This window comes from Lutzomyia longipalpis, chromosome 1, assembly GCF_024334085.1.
Source record: "Lutzomyia longipalpis isolate SR_M1_2022 chromosome 1, ASM2433408v1".
Classification (NCBI taxonomy): domain Eukaryota; kingdom Metazoa; phylum Arthropoda; class Insecta; order Diptera; family Psychodidae; genus Lutzomyia; species Lutzomyia longipalpis.
Window position 1 is genome coordinate 32,000,130 of NC_074707.1, and position 18,784 is coordinate 32,018,913.

The 18,784-nt window shown below is 31.3% G+C and overlaps 4 protein-coding genes across 14 annotated transcripts in view; 1 reads left to right on the plus strand and 3 right to left on the minus strand.

Moving 5' to 3' along the window:
- The window catches only part of LOC129785980 (extended synaptotagmin-2), a 633,447-nt gene extending 625,970 nt beyond the window's left edge, over positions 1–7,477 (minus strand). Inside the window, exons 1-6 of one of the 6 annotated variants that reach the window (XM_055820707.1) lie at positions 7,387–7,475; positions 6,719–6,808; positions 6,196–6,589; positions 5,435–6,028; positions 3,914–4,084; positions 2,137–2,234 (exon numbers count right to left, since the gene is read on the minus strand). In XM_055820707.1, the coding sequence (XP_055676682.1) occupies positions 2,137–2,234; positions 3,914–4,084; positions 5,435–6,028; positions 6,196–6,589; positions 6,719–6,723 (1,262 nt within the window). In that variant the 5' untranslated portion in view covers positions 6,724–6,808; positions 7,387–7,475. Of the gene's footprint in view, positions 1–2,136; positions 2,235–2,633; positions 2,714–3,913; positions 4,085–5,434; positions 6,029–6,195; positions 6,590–6,718 lie in introns of all 6 variants that reach the window. The other 5 variants (XR_008750078.1, XR_008750079.1, XR_008750077.1 and 2 more) reach the window with 5 other exon arrangements.
- The window catches only part of LOC129786110 (replication factor C subunit 4), a 635,780-nt gene extending 625,970 nt beyond the window's left edge, over positions 1–9,810 (minus strand). The window contains exons 1-3 of one of the 2 annotated variants that reach the window (XR_008750097.1): positions 9,624–9,810; positions 9,281–9,556; positions 8,456–9,206 (exon numbers count right to left, since the gene is read on the minus strand). Coding sequence is in view for 1 of the 2 variants with exons in the window: in XM_055820930.1 (XP_055676905.1) it covers positions 8,516–9,206; positions 9,281–9,556; positions 9,624–9,739 (1,083 nt within the window). In the remaining variant the exon portion in view is untranslated. Of the gene's footprint in view, positions 1–8,436; positions 9,207–9,280; positions 9,557–9,623 lie in introns of those variants that run through there. The other variant, XM_055820930.1, reaches the window with a different exon arrangement.
- Positions 7,336–8,446, plus strand: LOC129786152 (transcription initiation factor TFIID subunit 9). Its single transcript, XM_055820999.1, has 2 exons — positions 7,336–7,728; positions 7,802–8,446. The coding sequence occupies exons 1-2, from the start codon at positions 7,584–7,586 to the stop codon at positions 8,380–8,382; spliced, it is 726 nt and encodes a 241-aa protein (XP_055676974.1). The 5' UTR covers positions 7,336–7,583; the 3' UTR covers positions 8,383–8,446.
- An 8,012-nt stretch (positions 9,811–17,822) lies between the features above and the next one.
- Positions 17,823–18,784, minus strand: part of LOC129786026 (insulin-like growth factor 2 mRNA-binding protein 1) — a 37,804-nt gene continuing 36,842 nt past the window's right edge. For all 5 annotated transcript variants that reach the window (XM_055820793.1, XM_055820790.1, XM_055820792.1 and 2 more), the window contains one exon: positions 17,823–18,548. In XM_055820793.1, coding sequence (XP_055676768.1) covers positions 18,324–18,548 — 225 coding nt within the window. In that variant the 3' untranslated portion in view covers positions 17,823–18,323. The remainder of the gene's footprint in view (positions 18,549–18,784) is intronic.

The window sequence follows — 18,784 nt, forward strand, 5'->3', positions numbered from 1 at the left end:
CTGCCGGCCGGCCTTCCGGCCGGCCTTCCGGTCGTCCAAACTTTGCCTTATAATTCGAGAACGGTAACAGATAGAGACTTCCGGTTTGAAGTTTTCTATAGAAATGTGGGTGTAAAATTTCATTTTTTCGCATTTTCAAAATCCAAGATGGCCGCCGTCCGCCATTTTGAAATACCATCAACCACTTTCCTTATAGCTAGAAGTCTGAAATTTTAGTATGTTGTAGTGCTAAGTGAGACGTTTTCATCGATAATTCATACTTGAAAATCGGTCAAGCCGTTTAGCAAATATGGCGGTCTAAAGCAAAAAGTGTTTTTTCAATATAACTTGAGAACGGCTTGACCGATTTTGACCATCTTGGTATCAAATGAAAGGTTTCAAGAAGCCCTACAACTGTCTAGAACATTCCAAGTTCCAAAAACATCCGCAAGAGGCATTAAAATCAAAAACAAAAATTGCCTAACTTTAAGGGGCAATATCTCCGAACATCTGTTATAGATTTTCTTTAAATTTTGATATGTTGTAGCCTGACTCAATATCTTTCACCAGTCCGAAAATGAAGAAAATCTATGTTGCCGTTTAGAAGATATAGCCATTTAAAAATTTCTTGAATTTGAAAATTTCTAAGAGCCATATCTCTTGAACGACTTATCCGATTTTGCTCAACTTGGTATCAAATTAAAGGTTTTGCAATTCTCTACAACTTACTAGAACATCAGAAACATCTAGAACCATTCCTTTAGGACAAAAAGTGCAAAAAACTGTTTTGGTAGAATAAAAATCCGCCATTTTGTGTTCTGAAGGTGACCTTGAAAATCATTGAGATATATGTCAAATTATAGCTTATTTCAATATCTTTCCATAAATAGTCAAGAAATTTTTGTAGGTGTTATAGAACTTTAGATATAAGCATTTTAATCTGTCAAATTGCCAAATTTTACAAAAAAATCGACTGCCTACTAATTCTGCTCACAAATTAAATTACAACGCATAGACTGACCCATCCGCGTTGTGGTATACCAACTCTAATAACTGGACGCGTTATGATTGACTTTTCTGCAAGAATCGTTTGGAAAAATATATGAGAATGGGCCTAATTCAGCGACCAAGAAACACTTGAAATCTTTAAATTTTGTACTGAAATTTCAAGATTTCAAGCGAATTTCAAGGGTTTCTTGGTCGCTGAATAAGGCCCAATGCTTAGAGAAGCAAAGACTTAAGTCATTATTGTGCTTTTTGTATGTTTCATTGTATGAAACATTCGCGCCGATGTTTCATCGGTAAGACTTGACAAAGGTATTTTTTGAAACATAAAAAAAGGTTTTGTAGTTAAACCAGATAGAACCTAAAAAACTCTCGATTACGTCCGTAAAATGTACAATTTTGGTTAAAGAAACATCTGCTTGTTAAAACTAACCTTTGAAATATCTACGCGAATGTTTTATGTGTTCAAAGAGGCAAAAATCACAATGGTTACGACATTGTTTGCATTTTTTTTGGGATTCTCTGACATTTTCCCATCGGAAAAGAGTGAGTCTGTTTGGTGATTTATGTTTCTTTTCAATCATTTACAAGATAGGCACGTAACTAATTGTTTTCTTGAATCAGATCATGATCCATTTAACGATGAATGAACTCCTTTAAGTTCTCTACGTGAATCACTCTTTCAAATAAAAATTATAATAAGTATTTTAAGCAATTTCTTAATATAAAATCATTAAGAATGTATCTATGAGAAGTTCCTAATTTCAATTTTGTTAGTTTAAGTGAATAAAATATGTGTGAATTTGAAATATCCTTTCACCATCATTTATGCGAAAATCTTGAGGAGAAATTTTTTTGCAGATGGAAAATGTGAAAATTTCATTTTAAAAACAAATTCAGAGAGAAAGTCAAGGTGAAGCAAGGAAGAAAACCTGTCTCTTTACAATTCCTCTCAAGTATTTTGTAAATTATAGGTACAAAGAAATATTCACAAAATTTTACACAATAAAAAAAAAACAATAATTAAAAGAAAAAATATTTAAAATCAAAATCAATAAAAAAAATTAACGGCCAACAGAAGCATAAAAAACTGTAGTAAAAAAAAATATAACAAAAGAACAGAAGAAGAGATAGAAAGACCCATCATCACACCTGCCTAAGAAATCGTCATTTTGTACGCCAGGAAATCCTGGATCATAATCCCACAAATCCAAGCGCACCTCTTGGCCGAATGTAGCATCAATCTCTGACTGATCACGTGAAAATTGACAATAAGAGAGATCTATGAAATAAAATTCAGTGCATTCTCGTGTGATATTTAATTTGGTGTGTGTGCAAAAATATTTTCTTTTCTTTTTTCAAGTATTACTTTGTACATTTTATCAAATTGGTCAGGACAGAAAAAGCAATATAGAGAAAAAGAGAAAAAAAAGAGGATTAGTAATTTTTCATGCATGATCTATTAGGAATAAAAAAAGAACTTCAAAGCCTCTACTATACCACTCTTTTGCACAGAAGCTCCTAAAAAATAATTTGCCTTTTGCTTTCTGCAAGCTCCGTGATTGCACATTCATTCTACTTTGTGGTATTAATAAGTATTACATAAGAAGAAGTTAGTCTTTAATAGGCCCTTTAATTGAATGTCTCACCTTCCTAAAACTTCATCATCACTCGTGTCGTCTTTGTCGAAAATCTCGATTTCCACATATTGTCCACTTTCGATTGATGCCTAAGTTTGTATTGAATTTTATAATGCAAAGAAGCATACCACAATTTTCAAGGGAAAATATAATAATAATTATAAGTAAAAAATAAAGGAAAAACTTGTAGAAAAAAAATCAGCTTAATTGTTAGAGCTACGTGTTGTCATCCTAATGCGAATATTTAATTATTGTGAAATAGAATTTATTTTGGAAGAAATTTGTGCGACAGTGTAAAGATTTTTATTTTATAAGAGTAGAAAGATGTTTGCATTATGCGATTCTGCAATGTATAATTGTTAATTTATTGCCTATCTTATTTCAAATAAAAAATGATTTTTTAATCATTTTTTTTTGAGCAGAAAATAAAGGAAGCAAACAATTGAACTTTTCATCAATACTAAATAATTATTTCTTTTTATTTTGAATGGATCTGCAGTGCCAAAAGCAATGGCTTAGCAGAGCTTTTTCAAGCAATCTTCTTTCTGTCAGTGCTTAAAAATTAAATCAATTTTAAAGGCAGCATTGACAATGAATAATAGCTTAAAAAGCTTTAAGTTGTCTTTATGAATAACAATTAATTGAACGTGTATGGTAGTCTTCACAGGTCTGTTAGTAAGATTTTGAAAAGCATCCGCGCAACAGCAATTCGAAAATAAGACTAAAAGGATCAAATTAATAGGGAATCTCTCTCTCAGATCACTAATAAAAATATTCCTTAATAAGATAGGATAATTTTTTTTTTCAAAAATCGCAAAATCACATTTAGTGTAACTAACTGATTTCTAAGTAATTTTGACAAAATCTAATTAGAAAAAAATAGAATGAATAGAATAGAAGATAAATTACGAATTTTTCAAGATAAAAATCATTCTACTTTGAACATCTATCTCTCGGAAAATTTATCTAATAAAATATCTAAAATATATTAAAAATAAGAATAAAAATTTAAACAATTCATTTAATTAAAAGTAAATGGAATTAAATTGGTAAATAAATATTAAAATCATGCGTTCTTATATTGACTTTCTCGCACTTAATTGTCGCACTCGAGAAAATTGTTATGATTAAATTTTCTTTCCTTTCACGTTGAAATGTATAGTAGTGTCATGAAAATCCACTGTATTAATAATTTGTTTGGTCAATCAATCAAATTGGGATGCGTCACATGTTATCATAATGTTAATAAAACCTATATGCGATGGATTAATTGGGCAAAAATTGATTACCTCACACCAAAAGTCCCATTTTGGATTAACCGTATTATCAATAATTTGTGTCCGGAACTGCTGAGCACCAACAGTTACAATAGCATACGGATCGGATTTGCCTTTTCCCACCACCGAAAAGTCCTTCTTCATCAGATCCTTTGCCTCCATCACGTGCACACGAAGTACACCCTAAAACGAAAATCCTTATTGATTTCTTCTTTTTTTTTTTCAACAAAGAGATGAACGATATGACATCATGATAACAAGTCATCACACTATGTGGCTAAATATAATAAAAGAAAATATCCACAGAACAACTTTTGTAGAGAAACGTGTGATTTTTTTCAAGAATTTAATGACTAAACTGCAAATTCTTTTAATGAAAAAAAAAACCATCTTTCTTGGAAAAAATATTTCTGCGCCAAATTTTGCACAAAACGATATTTTTCTTATTAACTTTTTTAACACATCACGTGAAGAGAATAAGACTATCATGCTTGCTTTACGAAATACCTCAATATTATTTTTATTAACCTACAAAATTTCATTGATAAAGAAAGTATTATTCACCTTGAACGAGTAGTTCAAGTAATTACTATTCTATTTGTTGTCTTACTTTCCTCGTTCTTTTTCTTTTTTTTCCAATACATAAATATTGATACACAAATAGATATAAATGGAAATTATATAAGTATTTCTTTTCTTCTTCCACTTCTTCTCAAAAATTATTATTCAGAACGAAAATACTGTATCAGCTATTCTGAAGAAAATTATCAACTTATGTATATTTTTTGAAGTTCAGATAAATTCATGATTTCTCTGTGAGCAAAGATGATATCATTGCTGAATAATTCTGCTATACAGTCATATTATTTTATTGTTTGAATCGTTCTTTCTGATTCATTTTGAATTTCTCTATACTTCTATGGTGGATGCAAATAAATATTTCATTCTTATCAAAATTCTCACATTGGTTTTTCTTTAAATAAATTCAGAATTCAGTGAATAAAAAAAATAGTTAATATGCAACTATGTGCTGTTTAGATACATAAACAGTTTAGGTATATAATAACATTTTGTTTATATGCTTTTGAGCAATCAATTCTCACATCTTGGTAGAAAAATTGGATGAGGTCACTGAAAAAAAAACCAAATAGTTTTAATGTTTTTCAGTTCAAGGTTTTCGGGTTTCCATCTGGTTTTTTGTTAATTGTAATCAAATAAATTAGGAGTTTAATCTCTCAAAAATTCTCTTGACTTATCATCAAACAAAAAGAATGTGAATTTTCTCATATTATTTGCAAAATTTTTCTTATTTTCTTAGCCGTATATCTTAAACGCGGTTACTCATGTCATAATTCGCAAACATGCCTTATCTCCTTTGAGACAATTACAACCGCACTGATATACAATATTGTTCTTTCCAAACACCGAAACGTCCGATAAGCTAAGCGGTAATGTACAACCACATAGTCTATGTAGTTTAACATTAATTAATTTGATATAGCGCAATATGTGATAGGGATTTAGGGGATTTACCTCAGGTTCTGGCATTTTGAGCGTAACGGCTGGAACTTCATCGCTCAGTGTGATGGGCAGCTTATTCGGTAGCACCATAATAGCGCCAACTTGTTCAATAATAATCCTCCTTAGCATATCATTGAGTCCGGGCATATCCAGGAGATCAACAACACCCACGAGATTGAAATCAATGTTTGGATTGTTGAGGAAGAAGATCTGGAGCCCACCAACGAGGGGCATTTTGTTGATGAGGGGCTTCATGACAACACGCACCATGCCGTGGATTTGGAAATCCTTTATGCCACCCCTCATACCGCCCAGGCTGAAGTTAATATCACAGTCACTGGCGTAGAAGAGATCGAGATCCATTATAATCTCATTTCGTGAAATATTCTTATCGTACACCTTGACACCCCCAATTCTCGGTGGGATCGTTCCGAGGATCATACGATCGAATTTGAAGCTGTTCAATTTGTAATTGGCCAGCGCTTTCTGGATATTTGGTTCAATTGTGTTCTTGATAAGGCCCTTGGCGAAGTGATTGGCATTCGGCCACACTTGCTTGAGGATTCTATTCACCCATTCACAGCGCTCGATGTCTGGGAAGTAGACCTGGAAGGTCACACAGAGAGATTTCATGGTAAACGTGTGACATCATTGCAATAGAGCCAGATTAGGCGCTCCTCTATTGGTTATCAATTTACTGAATAGACGCACTTGAGGGGCAGAATTTGTCTATGATAAGATTAGGGACAGTGAGAAGATGAAATAATAGTTACCCAGGCTGGTAGTTCATCAATTCTGGCCAGAATCATTTCACGTTCCGTGGCAATTGCCGAGGCTTTTGCAATGTTTCGTCGGAGTTCAGTTTTCTTTCGCATCTGTGTACGCGCCACAGAGAAGATCACCGGAGCTATCAACCACGCCACTGACCATCCCATGTAGCCCACAAAATAGATCACACCAACCACAGCCACTCTCTTTGCCACTGTGTAGATTAGCGAGAACATACCACCGTCTGAGGACACCTTAGCTACGGATGAATCCGCCTCATCTGGAGTCTTCTCCTTGCTCACAGTCGGCATATCCCCAGCTGCTGCTTCTGTTGCTTCCACTGCAGACTCCGCTGGTTCCTCCTTCTTCAACAGATCCTCTACCTCACTCAGATCACCACTGATGGGGGAATTTCGATAAAATGATGATGATGCCAAAAACGAAGGAAAACCATAAATTTTCACTGCACCATCAGGGCACGCACGACTCAAGAGATTGAATGAACTTGTTTAAAATTGTGAAACAAACCTCATGCTTACTGGGTAAGAAAACTAAAAATAGATTCACTGAAGAATTTCGGGAGATTAATCTACTAAATCACACCAAATATTCTTCCGGCTAGAATGAAAAATTAGAAAAGAAATCAACGTAAAATGAACTTGAGGAGAGAAAACCTTTGATGCGCAATTTTCTCTCTCAACAATATGGGTGGGAATCACTTTGTGAATGGATTTTTTGGAGGCTAGTAACCAAGGCCAGCTCGCGGAACGATTGCCGGGAGTCAACTGGCGGGCAGGCAAAGAATTCTCAACGAATATTCCTCCATTCAATATTATTATGAGCTCTCCCACCGACACCACGAAATGCCTCAAGAATCGATGCACATCGTGAAGCAATTTCAATGTGATTTTCGCTCATTTATAGCCAATGTGAACACATCCAGTCCACCTCACACCCTGGAGATGGTCAAGTGAGTCACATTTAATTTTATCGTGGCATTTATTGCCTTTGAGGAGCCCCTCCTTTCAGGCAGAGCCCCTTTGACGCAAGGATTTCCACCCATATAGCAAAAAAAACAACATATTGAAGCAAACAGAAAATCACTTTGTACATTAATTCCTCGCGGTAATTAATGTAGAATTATTAAATAATAGATGCATGAATGATAGGAGATGCTATTTATACATTAAACAAACCTCTAATAGCGACACATTTAATTTTATTTGAATTTCAAAGATTTTGGAAAAAAGTAATTTATTTATTGCGCACACACACTCACAGTCAGTCTCTTGTTCACACAAACACAATCAAAAGGTGACAGCGCCATCTAGAGGCAAAATTCAATGAGAAGGCAAGCGTGACAGTTGACTTGACGTTTCAGTAGAGAAAAACAATGTCGTCCTCAAATAATAATAAAGCGATAAATAATGTAAAACACATCCCCAAGGATGCCCAGGTGATCATGTCCATACTCAAGGAGCTCGGGGTTACGGACTATGAGCCACGGGTTATCAATCAGCTCCTGGAATTCACCTACAGTAAGTGGAAGAAATCTCATGCACTGATCATGTTTACGTTTTCTAAGCATTTCCTCGTGTACCTTTTTTCCAGGATACGTCACCTGCATCCTGGATGACGCAAAGATGTATGCCAATCATGCGAAGAAGAAATTCATTGATCCGGAAGATGTGAAATTAGCTTCACAAATGGTGCTGGATAAGACCTTCACAAGTCCACCACCGAGGGATGTTCTGCTTGATTTGGCACGCAGCAAAAATACAGCTCCCCTGCCCATGATTAAGCCCCATTGCGGACTGAGGTTGCCTCCGGATCGTTATTGCTTGTCTGCGTGCAACTACAAGTTCAAGGCGACGGCACCGATGAAGAAAATTACAAAACCTGCTATTGAAGCTCGTCCAAACCCACCGAAGCCACCGGGAAGAGTGGCAACACCCACGAATGTCACCGTGAAGCGTCCGCCAACAATCACAACGGTCCCGAAGACGCAAGTTGTGACCATCCCGAAGCCCGTTTTCAAGTTCAGCTCTGCGAAGCCAGTGGCAAAACCCAAGCCGGGTCAGCAGAATATCATCATCTCGGATGAGTCGGCGATGATTAAAATTGAAGACGATCCAATGGGGATGCCCACAAAGCGACGGAGAGACGATGATGACTTCGAAGTAGTACCCTGACACCTCTAGATTACTAATTTTATCACTCAATTTTCTCAAAATAATAAAAGAGAAATCGAATAAACGGATTGACTTTTCTTTTGTTGATTAAAAAGTGAAAAATTTATTGAAAACATACCTTTGTTGGAATTACTTAGGGATTCTCCTGGAATGCCACAATAGCTGTACAACCTAAATCCATTATTTGTAAATATTCAGAAGCTCCATTGAGTAGTCGGAAGGAGCATTCTGCAATCTTTTCACCAATGATGCACTTCTGTTTGTTGGTCAGTCGCTTGTGATAGATAATGTAGTCATTTAACTGATCCAGAAGTTGACCCACACTGTAGGCATCATAGGAGAGATTCTCCACGTACTTTTCAAGCTTGGAGTAGTCACAAGAGCGACATATCTCCAGAAAGTCCTCCAAATACTTTTGTGGAATAATACCAGAAATCTCCAGGACGTGCTCCTTGGTGATCTTCTTCTCAGTACTCCCAAAAAGTCGATGACTTGACTGGAGAATTGTTATAGCTCGTCGGAGATCTCCACCGGAGGATTCAATAATCACTTCCAGAGCATCATTGTCTATCTTAACCTTTTCCTCATTGGCAATGAACTTGAGACGCTCGACAATTTTATCGTGACCTAGAGACTTGAAACGGAACTTTGTGCATCGCGAAGTGATGGGCTCAATAATCCGGGAAACATAGTTGCAGACGAGGCAGAAGCGTGTTGTAGCACTCTCCTTTTCCATCGTACGCCTGAGTGCTGCCTGAGCTGCATGAGTCATGGAGTCAGCTTCATCGAGGATAATAATCTTGAACGGTGGACAGGGTTTTCCACTGAAATTAACCCCCAACAAAATACATTGTAATCCCGCCTGGACAAACTCTCCTCCCGTCACTACTTTACTTACTCAGGTCTCACTGAGCTACACGTTAGCTGTGCAAAGGTCTTCACTTTTGATCTAATAACAGCAATTCCACGTTCATCTGAGGCATTCAGCTCCAGGATACGATCTTTAGCGAGATCACCAAACAGTTGGCGTGCTGCCGCAAGGATTGTACTTGTTTTCCCCGTTCCGGGAGGCCCGTAGAGCAACAAATTGGGCAATTCACAGCTCTCAAGGGAACTCTTGAGTACTGCCACAACTTCTCCTTGCTCCACAACATCATCCACTGTACGGGGACGGCTGAAATGGGGAAAAATTTAGTCATCAGCAGACCTTCCCTAACCTCCATCTCTTTTATTTTTCTCACTATTTCTCAACCCATGGCCTTGCAGGTAATTTTCTCTCCTTTACAGCTGATGTAGATGCTTCATTAGTTACTTTAGGAAGACCTGTTGTCTTACCAGTTTTGAGAAAAGCGTGCATTTTGTAAGAAAAAATATAATTTCACTTCACAATGAAATGCAAAGATGCGCGGCAAAACAATAAATTATTGTGAGGTTAGATTTTCAAATCTACAGTGCAAGTCCACATCAACGACCGATGTACTACTCTCGCGCAACGCTTCGCTCCAATTTACCTCGCCCCGCTTCATAGGGATTTGTTGCGCTTCGCGCAAATTTTAGAAGGAGAAAAGAATTGTGATGAATAGAAATAGATTTAATGGAAAATTTATTCGTTGGGTGACAATCGCCTGGTGCCAGAAGACTACCAAATTTAAGTCGCTGAACATACACAAAATCCTTTATTTAGATAGATCTCCGTATTAAATCAAATGGACTTATAAAGGAATTAGTGAGATTGTGAGAGAAGGTTTCTGAGGGTGGTACCATCTGCAAAATAAGCAGGAAAAACCAACGAAATAAAAAACACACTTCAAAAAAACTTCAAATTTATTCTGAAAGTAAGTTGTGGACATTCTTTTCATCATTTTTTTACCATTTAATATTAATTACTATTAGAATAATGGTGTGTGAAGTTTTTTGTTTTTATCATATTTTTTTATGATTTACTATTATTTTCTCTCATAGTTTTATATTATTTTGTAATTTTTTTTCTCTTTTTATCCCAAAAACACGAAAAGAAGATACAAATTTTTAAATTTCAATTTTTCTTAATTTTTTTTTCTCAAGAGCTGAATACATTTTCAATTTTTTTTCCAAAGATTACATTTTTTTGTTTGAATTTTTTTTGCCTTATTCTGATTTTTTTTAAATTTTTTTTATCAGTGTGTGAAATATGGGTATGTATATAGTTTTTTTTGAATTATATTGATTTACACCATAACTATTTTTTCTTCTTCATTACCTTTTATTTCATTATTAATTATTTTTATGTTAATTTTAATGTTTGAGGTAGTTTTTCATTTTAAATAATCATTAAAGATATTACATGCATTGTGCAGAATCTATTGTTCAAATTTTATAATTTCCATCAATTTTTTTTGCTCATTTCTTAACTGTGAAATTTTGTGGTGTGATATTTTTTTATAAGCTTATGTTCCTCTTAAATTTTTTTAAGTAGTTTTTTTTCTCATTTGTTTAACCAATTTTTTGCATTTCTATTTCTAATATTATTATGATTTTTTTTACTTTTAAATTGTGTATGGTGTATTTTTCTGGTAGAAAAATCCAAATACAGTATAAATATATTATCAATTATTATTCTTATCATTATATTATTAATAAAAAATAAATATACATTACACAAAAAGATATTGTGAGGCAGTCAGTTGTTAAGTGTTGATTTTCTTCTTCTTCTATGACTATTTTTTTAATGTATTTTTTCGGTTTCTTTATAAATTTTTAATTTTTTCTGATGAATCCCTCTTTTTTTTGAGAGGTTTGTGCTTCTGCTGAGGTTTTCCCAATCTTGCGAATATTAGCACACAAGTCACTCACGGATCAGGAATATATACTATTATCACACAGGCAGATCAACAAGGACTTGTGTATTAATTTCCGTGTGATCATCTACATCAGTTTGCCTTCTTTGCTGATAAAATGTTGTTTGTAAATTTTCGAAAGAAAAAAAATATTCAAGAATAAAATAATCAAAGAACTTTGATATCCAAAGAAAATAGTCTGTTTTTCTTTCTTTAAAAATTTGTTATTAATATGTTTTCTGACTGTCCTTCAAACTTCACCTTTTTCATATTTTTTTTTTATATGTTAAAAGTTTTTTTTCTATTTAACTCTATTTCCATTCATTTTTTTCACTGTAATTACATAATAACAATTATTTACTTTGTTTTCTTCTTTTAATCTTCTCAGCTGTATATTCTGCAAAAAAAATATTTTTAAAAAAATCATTTTTACTTTTAACTCATCTTTTAAATTACCATACTTTAACAAAAATGCGCTCTTGCACTTTTATTAACAGATTTTCTCGTTTTTTTATATCTTTCATTATCAGTTTTCCTTTTTTTAAATAAGCATTTTCATTCGTTTTTATTATTTCTATTATTTAGTGAAAATACATAAAGAAATTATTACTATTAAATATGTATATAATAAAAAAATGCCACGACATTTTTAGTTGTAGTTCAGTCTCCTCAAGTCGTGGCATTAGCTTTAATATTTAATTATTACAAAAAGTATTTTTTTCATCTTCTTCATAAAACAAAAATCGGAAATAACGCCACAAATTATGATATTTTTATTTTTTAAATTCATTAATGTTTAAAAATGAAAGCAAATATTTACGGTTCTCATTCTTTTTTTTTCTTTTCTTCTACATCATTATAAGTATTTTATGATCATCTCTATCAAAATGCATACATATTTATTTGCGATGATGTGTTCATACCAAATTTGTGACGTTCAACTTTAAAAACAAAATATAAAATCTATTATTTTTAAAATCCATATTATTCAATTCAAAAATAAAAACTAAATAGTAAGAATCATAAATCTGAATAGTAGTTTATCATTTTAACTTCATCTTTTTTTTTTATCTTTTAATGCATTGGTTTTTCTTCTTCTTTTCCATTGGGGTTTTTCTTTGTTGTTTTTTTTTCTTTTTAGCGCAATTAAGAAAAAAAAGATCTCTTAGAAAAAAGTGGATACATAATCTTTGAAAGACTGTCTTCCTTGCCATCAGTCCACTTTTTTGCAACACATTTTCAATTAAAAAAAAAAACTTAAAACTTTTCTCTCATAATTCTTGTGTAATTTTTTTACGAAAGTATTAGTTTTCTTGTGGTAGCAATTTTGCATTATATTTTTAGTTTAATTTTTTTTAAAGATATATTTTTACTTGCTGTGAATTTCCTTATGTATAAAAATTTAATGTTTTTTTTTTATATGTTATAAATTGAAAGTTACGGTGAATACAATTCTAATCTTTATTTCTTTTTTATCTTTTCAAAATGTTTTTTTTTGTCATAATTTCTATTAATATTTTGCTGATCAAAATACAACTTGAATTCCAATTATGATAAAATTGTCAATTTTATTTTTGAATTCTGTTTTTTTCTTTTATTTTTAAATTTTTATTTTCTCCTTTTTTTCTACCGAGAATAAGCATTTTTAAGACCAATATATGGAGTTGTTCCAATGTTTAAATTAATACCCAATTAATTTCATTGGTTTATTATTTTTGTTTTCTATCATTTCATATTCTTATAGGATATTTTGTTATCCAGATTAAATTTTCTTTTTTCTTTTTCTTCTGAGAGTCAAATAATTTTGTCAAGTTATGCATTTGAAAAATTTCATTGATTTTTTTTAGCATTCTTTCAAAATGATGTTTAAGCAATTTATAAATTGTATTTTTTTTTCTTTTCTCAGAAATGCATTTATTACAAATTTATTTTCAGTATATATGTTTTTTTGTCACCAATCGTAATTTTCTTGCAAGTAAATTTTATGGTTTATAATTATTTCTTTTAGTTCATATCCAATTATTGGGATTTTTTCCTTTTTTTTTAAACTGTGAGTAGTATCTCATTTAGTTTTCTTTTTGTTAGGCTCCGCACTATTTTTCTCATTTCATAATCGTCATTTTTGGTTTTTGTCGTCGTCGAAACGCTCATTTTTTTTTAGTAATTTCTTTTAAAAGATCATGGCTGATGTAATGGTCAAAATTTTGGTATTTTTTCCCTTCTGTATTGTGGGGAGTAAATGGTATTTTTTTCCTTTCAAGTTTGTCTCTCAATCATTTCATTCATGGTAAAAAATTCTTTGCAAATGATGTTTTCTCCACTAAGAATATCATTTTTGTACTCTTACGTTTGTACGCGGTTTTAATAGTAATAGAATTTTCTTTTCTCTTCAACACTGCTTCATCGTATTTCGTCCAAATTATCTGTCCCTTTGTACATAAATCTCCAGAAAGATTAAATTGAATTCAAAGGACAATAAAATGATTTTTCATTTATATATTAAAAAAAGTACATTCAACATTATGATAGTCGTCATTTAAAAAAAAAAAATTTTATGAAATAAAGAAAAATTTCGTGTTTTTTTTACTTATTTTTTTTCATTTATAGATGTCCCTTTCTTTATAATCTCTCTTAGTTATAATCTAAAAAGTTTTTCATTTAAAAATTTTAAAGTTTAGAAAAAATGATTTTGGGATAAAAACGCTTGGCTAATTGTGTTGTCGTTGGTCAAGAAGTTGGAGGTTCTGTGGAAGAGTTTTTTTTTTGAATCATCATCTTCCTACATAAAATTCATCTTCAAATTTTTTTTTGAGAATCTTCGTGTTTGTTGATGTGGCAAATTTGTATCAAATTCAATAACTTTGGTATAAAAAGTCAAATTTTCATTGGATCAATTGTGTTATTTTTTACGTTTTTTTTTCTTGTTATGTCCGAAATAGAATGAAATGAATCTTTTTAGTATATTTTCTTTTTTAAAAATAAATTTTGAAAAAAATAATAAAATAAAATGCAAATCTGAAATTTTGACTAAATGTAAAACAAAAAGTTACATCCAAAAAAATTGAATAAATTAATAAAATAAAACTTTCTCAATAAAAAAAAATTCATTTAGTTTTAAATAATATCAACAATTGATCCCGATTTAAAATCGAACGTTATTATTAGTTAAAAATAAGAGCCGCCCTTAAAAATATTCAAAGACTTTTTTCCATTTTCGTAAAAAATATTCCTCCATCCTCTCTCTCCTTGTCTCTATCTCTTTTTTAAATACATTAAATGCCATATCACACAAACTTCCCTCGTCTTGGCACAATTAATTAACGTTTTTAAAAAAATTTTATACACAAATTTCTTTCCTCACCCTACTTTCTTTTTTTTTTTGTAATACCATCATTACATTTTACCATTATAAAAAATTTAATAAGTTCATTTTGTTACTTCCTTTATAATATTCAACGATATATAGCCTCTATAATTTAATTATAATTTTTAAAATTTATAAATGTCGATATATAAGCTAAATATCATTTTTTTCTTTCCCATTGAGGTTTTTATTAAATTCCTTCTTTTTCATTCTCTCTCGTCCGTCTCTCTACAGAGACTGATGTTATGATGATTTAATAAAAATCTAGTGGAAATCTCAATTCACTCTTTTTTGTTTCTTTTTTTTATACTCTTTATACCCCCGACAATAAGTTATCAAAAATACATTATTTTCTCTTATCTAGGTATTATCGATATTCCTCGTTATTTTTTCTTCGCAACTTCTGTAAGCGCAAATAACAAATTTTGCTCATCTCAAGATAATTTCTCCATATTAATTTGACTTTTTTTTCCGTCCTAAAACCTAAAAAAAAACAATATTTTTAAGCATTTCTCGCGTTCGGGTCAAAATCCAGGAAGATTTGTACTCATTTTCTGCAATCTTTCACATCTTCTCAAAATTTTCCAAAACGTTTTCTTTGTATTTCTCAAATTACAAAATACTGCTTTTTTATTTTCTTGTCAACCCTTGGCAATTACATGGGGGACCGTATGGGTTAATGATTTCTTGCAAGAGTCAATTTATCTCCAAAGTGATACAATTTTGAATGTTTTTATTCTCATATATCGAAAGTGTTGGTCACGGTTTTGTAGAATTTCCTCGAATTCTTGGGTCGGTAATGTCTCCAAAATATTTTTTTCTTTTGTATTTTCATCTGAATACATCCCTCCTTTTTTTTCCTTTATTGGTTCGTTTCTTCAACGATGGTCTCTGTGCGGATCAATGTCTCTCTACGTTAAGTAGGTGATTTCATGTACGACTGCATATGAATTGTCTCTCAGTTATAATGCGATTGAACTGTGTATTGTCAATCTATAATTTTGCTCCATTATGTTTATTTTTTTGTTTGTTTATGCTCATTATGGAGAAGTTTGTAGCAAAACATCTTTTTTTTTTAAATACATCCTAATTACTAAACTGTATGTCAAGTGCGGCAATTTTTTATCAGTTGAACTGTATGCATATATTTACAAATTTTGGATTTGTTTTTGGCTTTTGAGGAAAAATGAATAAAAACTTATTTGTAAGGAAGTACTGACCAAGATAATTAAAGAGTGTAACAAAAAATTGTAAGAAAAAAAAACAAATTGTAATATTGAAGTGATAATTAGATTAACGTCTTAACAAATTCGAAAAAAAATATTGGAAAACATCTTTATTATTATGATCATTATTTAAAAAAAAAGAGTTCATTTGGTCAGTTTTTTTAAACAAATTCCTTAACAAATATATTAATATTTCTTTTGCATTTTCCTCAATCATCCATAATACGAGCACTTGTTTATTCAACAATGGCAGATTTATCTATTCATCTATTTCTTATTAGTTATAGGTAGTACTTTTTTTAGGTAATGTGAAATTGTTTTTCTTTCTGTGATTAAACAAAAAAATATGTGTCTATGGACAATAAAAAAAGAAATAATGTAACAAAGTAATAAATTTGTAACTATTGTAACTATGTATTTTGATTTTGCTGCAAGGTACCTGGTTCTGTATTGATTACTATTGTATTTGTGGTTTATGAGTTTCCTTATTAATTATCCATATTCAACTGTTTTTATTTCTTTAATTTTTTTTATGTATCCTGTCAATTTGTTACTATTAGAAATATCATTTAAAAAATTTATTGATTTACTTCTGTGTATAAATTGTAACAATAAATTTATAACACTGCGTGTAAATATAAAATAATGCACATTAGATAAAAAGATATTGGAGAAAAATATTTCGTTATCTCTTATTGTGAATGATTTATCTATTTTTTTTTCTTTTAAATTGTTTCTTCACATCATTACTATTAGGGAGTAGTTTAAAGTGTGATAAAAAGTGCAAATTTTTTATATTACTATTCAATGTATTTTTTTTTCATACCACATTAATGCCCATCAAATTTTAATTTTACAATTCTTATGCTGTTTTAATTACTGTTTTATCATTATTAGAGGATTTTTTTCATTTATCTTTTGTTTTTTTTTGCCGTCTTTTCATCAAAAGGTTTATTTTTAATGCACTGCAATGAGGTATTCATTTTCGTCCGAACCTTAGAATTTTTTCATCGATTGTGTGGAATTTTGCCAAAGTATAATTTCTTTTCTTTCTTATTTATGTTGGGGGGTATGCATCACTTTCTTTTTTTTTGTTTTATTAATTGCTGTCACTATCTTTTGTTTGGAAAATAATTAAAGTTTTGTTTTTTTAAGTAGATATAAAAAATTCTATTAATTTTATAACATTGATTAAGAAATAAAATGTAAAAGGGATAAAAAAATATATTTAAAAAAAGTGAAGCAGACCCCTAGTTTTCTATTTTAACTCTTCCGTCCAAAAAAAATCCTATTTCTTGCCTTGAAGATTATTTAAATCGGGCATATTTTGAAGGTGTGTAGGAATCCAAAAAATAAGGCATTATGTCTGTCTATTTCTTAAAACTATAGATTGTTTACTGATTTTTTCACTTTGTGTAAATTGAGTTGGGTTTGTATGTAGTAAGAAAAATATAAAAATTAAAAATCAGTAAAAATGTTTCATTTGGTGGCAACAACTCTCTTCTCCTTCTTCTTTTTTTTAATTGATAGTATTTTCTGTTTAATTATATTCTTACTTCAGCACCGTTCTAAGGCAATCGATTGAAAAGAATCAACTAACTGCTTTTCATGTTTAATACAAACACTTTCACCTTAATGAACTTCTTTCCTTTTTTTTGCTCTTGTTCGCTTTTCGTCGAATTTTCTTTCTCAATCCCCTTTTTATTTAGAGTTTTTCCAAAAAAGAATATCTCTCATCGTCACTCTTATAAATATATATAATACAAATTTTTTAATATAGAAAAACGATTGGTTTTCCGTAGAATTCTTAAATGCCTATCTCACTATATCAATTACTATTAGTTAATAGAAACTATTAATATTTATATACAGAGTGATCTTCACAAGGATCCTTTTTCACTTGCGTTCTATAGTTTTTCGTGCTTCATGTTGGTTTGCTGCATTTTTATTTTATTCGTCACTTTTCTTTATTTTCTGTCTATACTTTTCAACTGTATTTTGATGGTTTATAGTTAAAGTTTTTCAACAAAAATATTCACTTAATAAATCAATAATATATTTAGGTCTGCTATTAATAATTCTATTATTTACACAGGAATGTACCTATAATTTTTTTGTGGTGGATGGTTTGGTTAGTAAGATTTTGAATTTTATTTATTTTTTTCCTTATATATTGTTTTAGCTGCATTTAGCCAAATTTAAGTGGATTTACTTTTGAATTCCTATTGATCGTTCATAATATTTTTATGGTTGCATTTTTCTGTATAGATTTAAAAAAAAATCATTTTTTACAATTTTTTTATGTAAATTCAAAAGTGAGAAAAAAGATATTCGAGAAAGTATTTGGAAAAATCCAAAGGAAAAAGTTTTTCTTTTTGCGAACTCTATTGTTGATATACATATATCTGTTCCATGCCATATCAGGGACTTTTTTTTTAATAAAAAACATTAATAGCGGTCGGGAGGGTGTAGGAGGGTTACCAGGAAGGATGTTTTGGGAGGTTTTCGGATGACTTACGGAACGGCTTATCGGCTCTACTGCTGTGAGCTCGACGACTGTGATGGCTGAGGTGACGATTGCTGTTGCGATTGCTGCGGAGTCTGAGGTTGTGAGGGTGTCTGCTGAGATGGCGACGACTGCTGTGCTGGTGACTGTCCAGCCTGTTGTGACGCTCCTTGATCCTTGCTACTCTTGGACTTCTTGGTCGCTGGAGGCGGATTGGTTGTTAGCATCATTTGCCTAATGCGCCTTTGAGCCGACTGCAGAATCCACAGAATAAGATGAGAAAAGAAGAAGAGAAAAAAACACAATAGTATTTTTAGAATAAAAGAACTCTCCGAGAAAATGATTCACCAAATCACGGAGAAAATGATACACTTGTTCAGTGATCTCTTCATACATGTGTAATTATTGCGATAACGTGGCAAATTTGTAGTGAAGTTAAAAATAGAGCAAAACACTTTATTATTATATACACATTGTAATTGCTGAAACG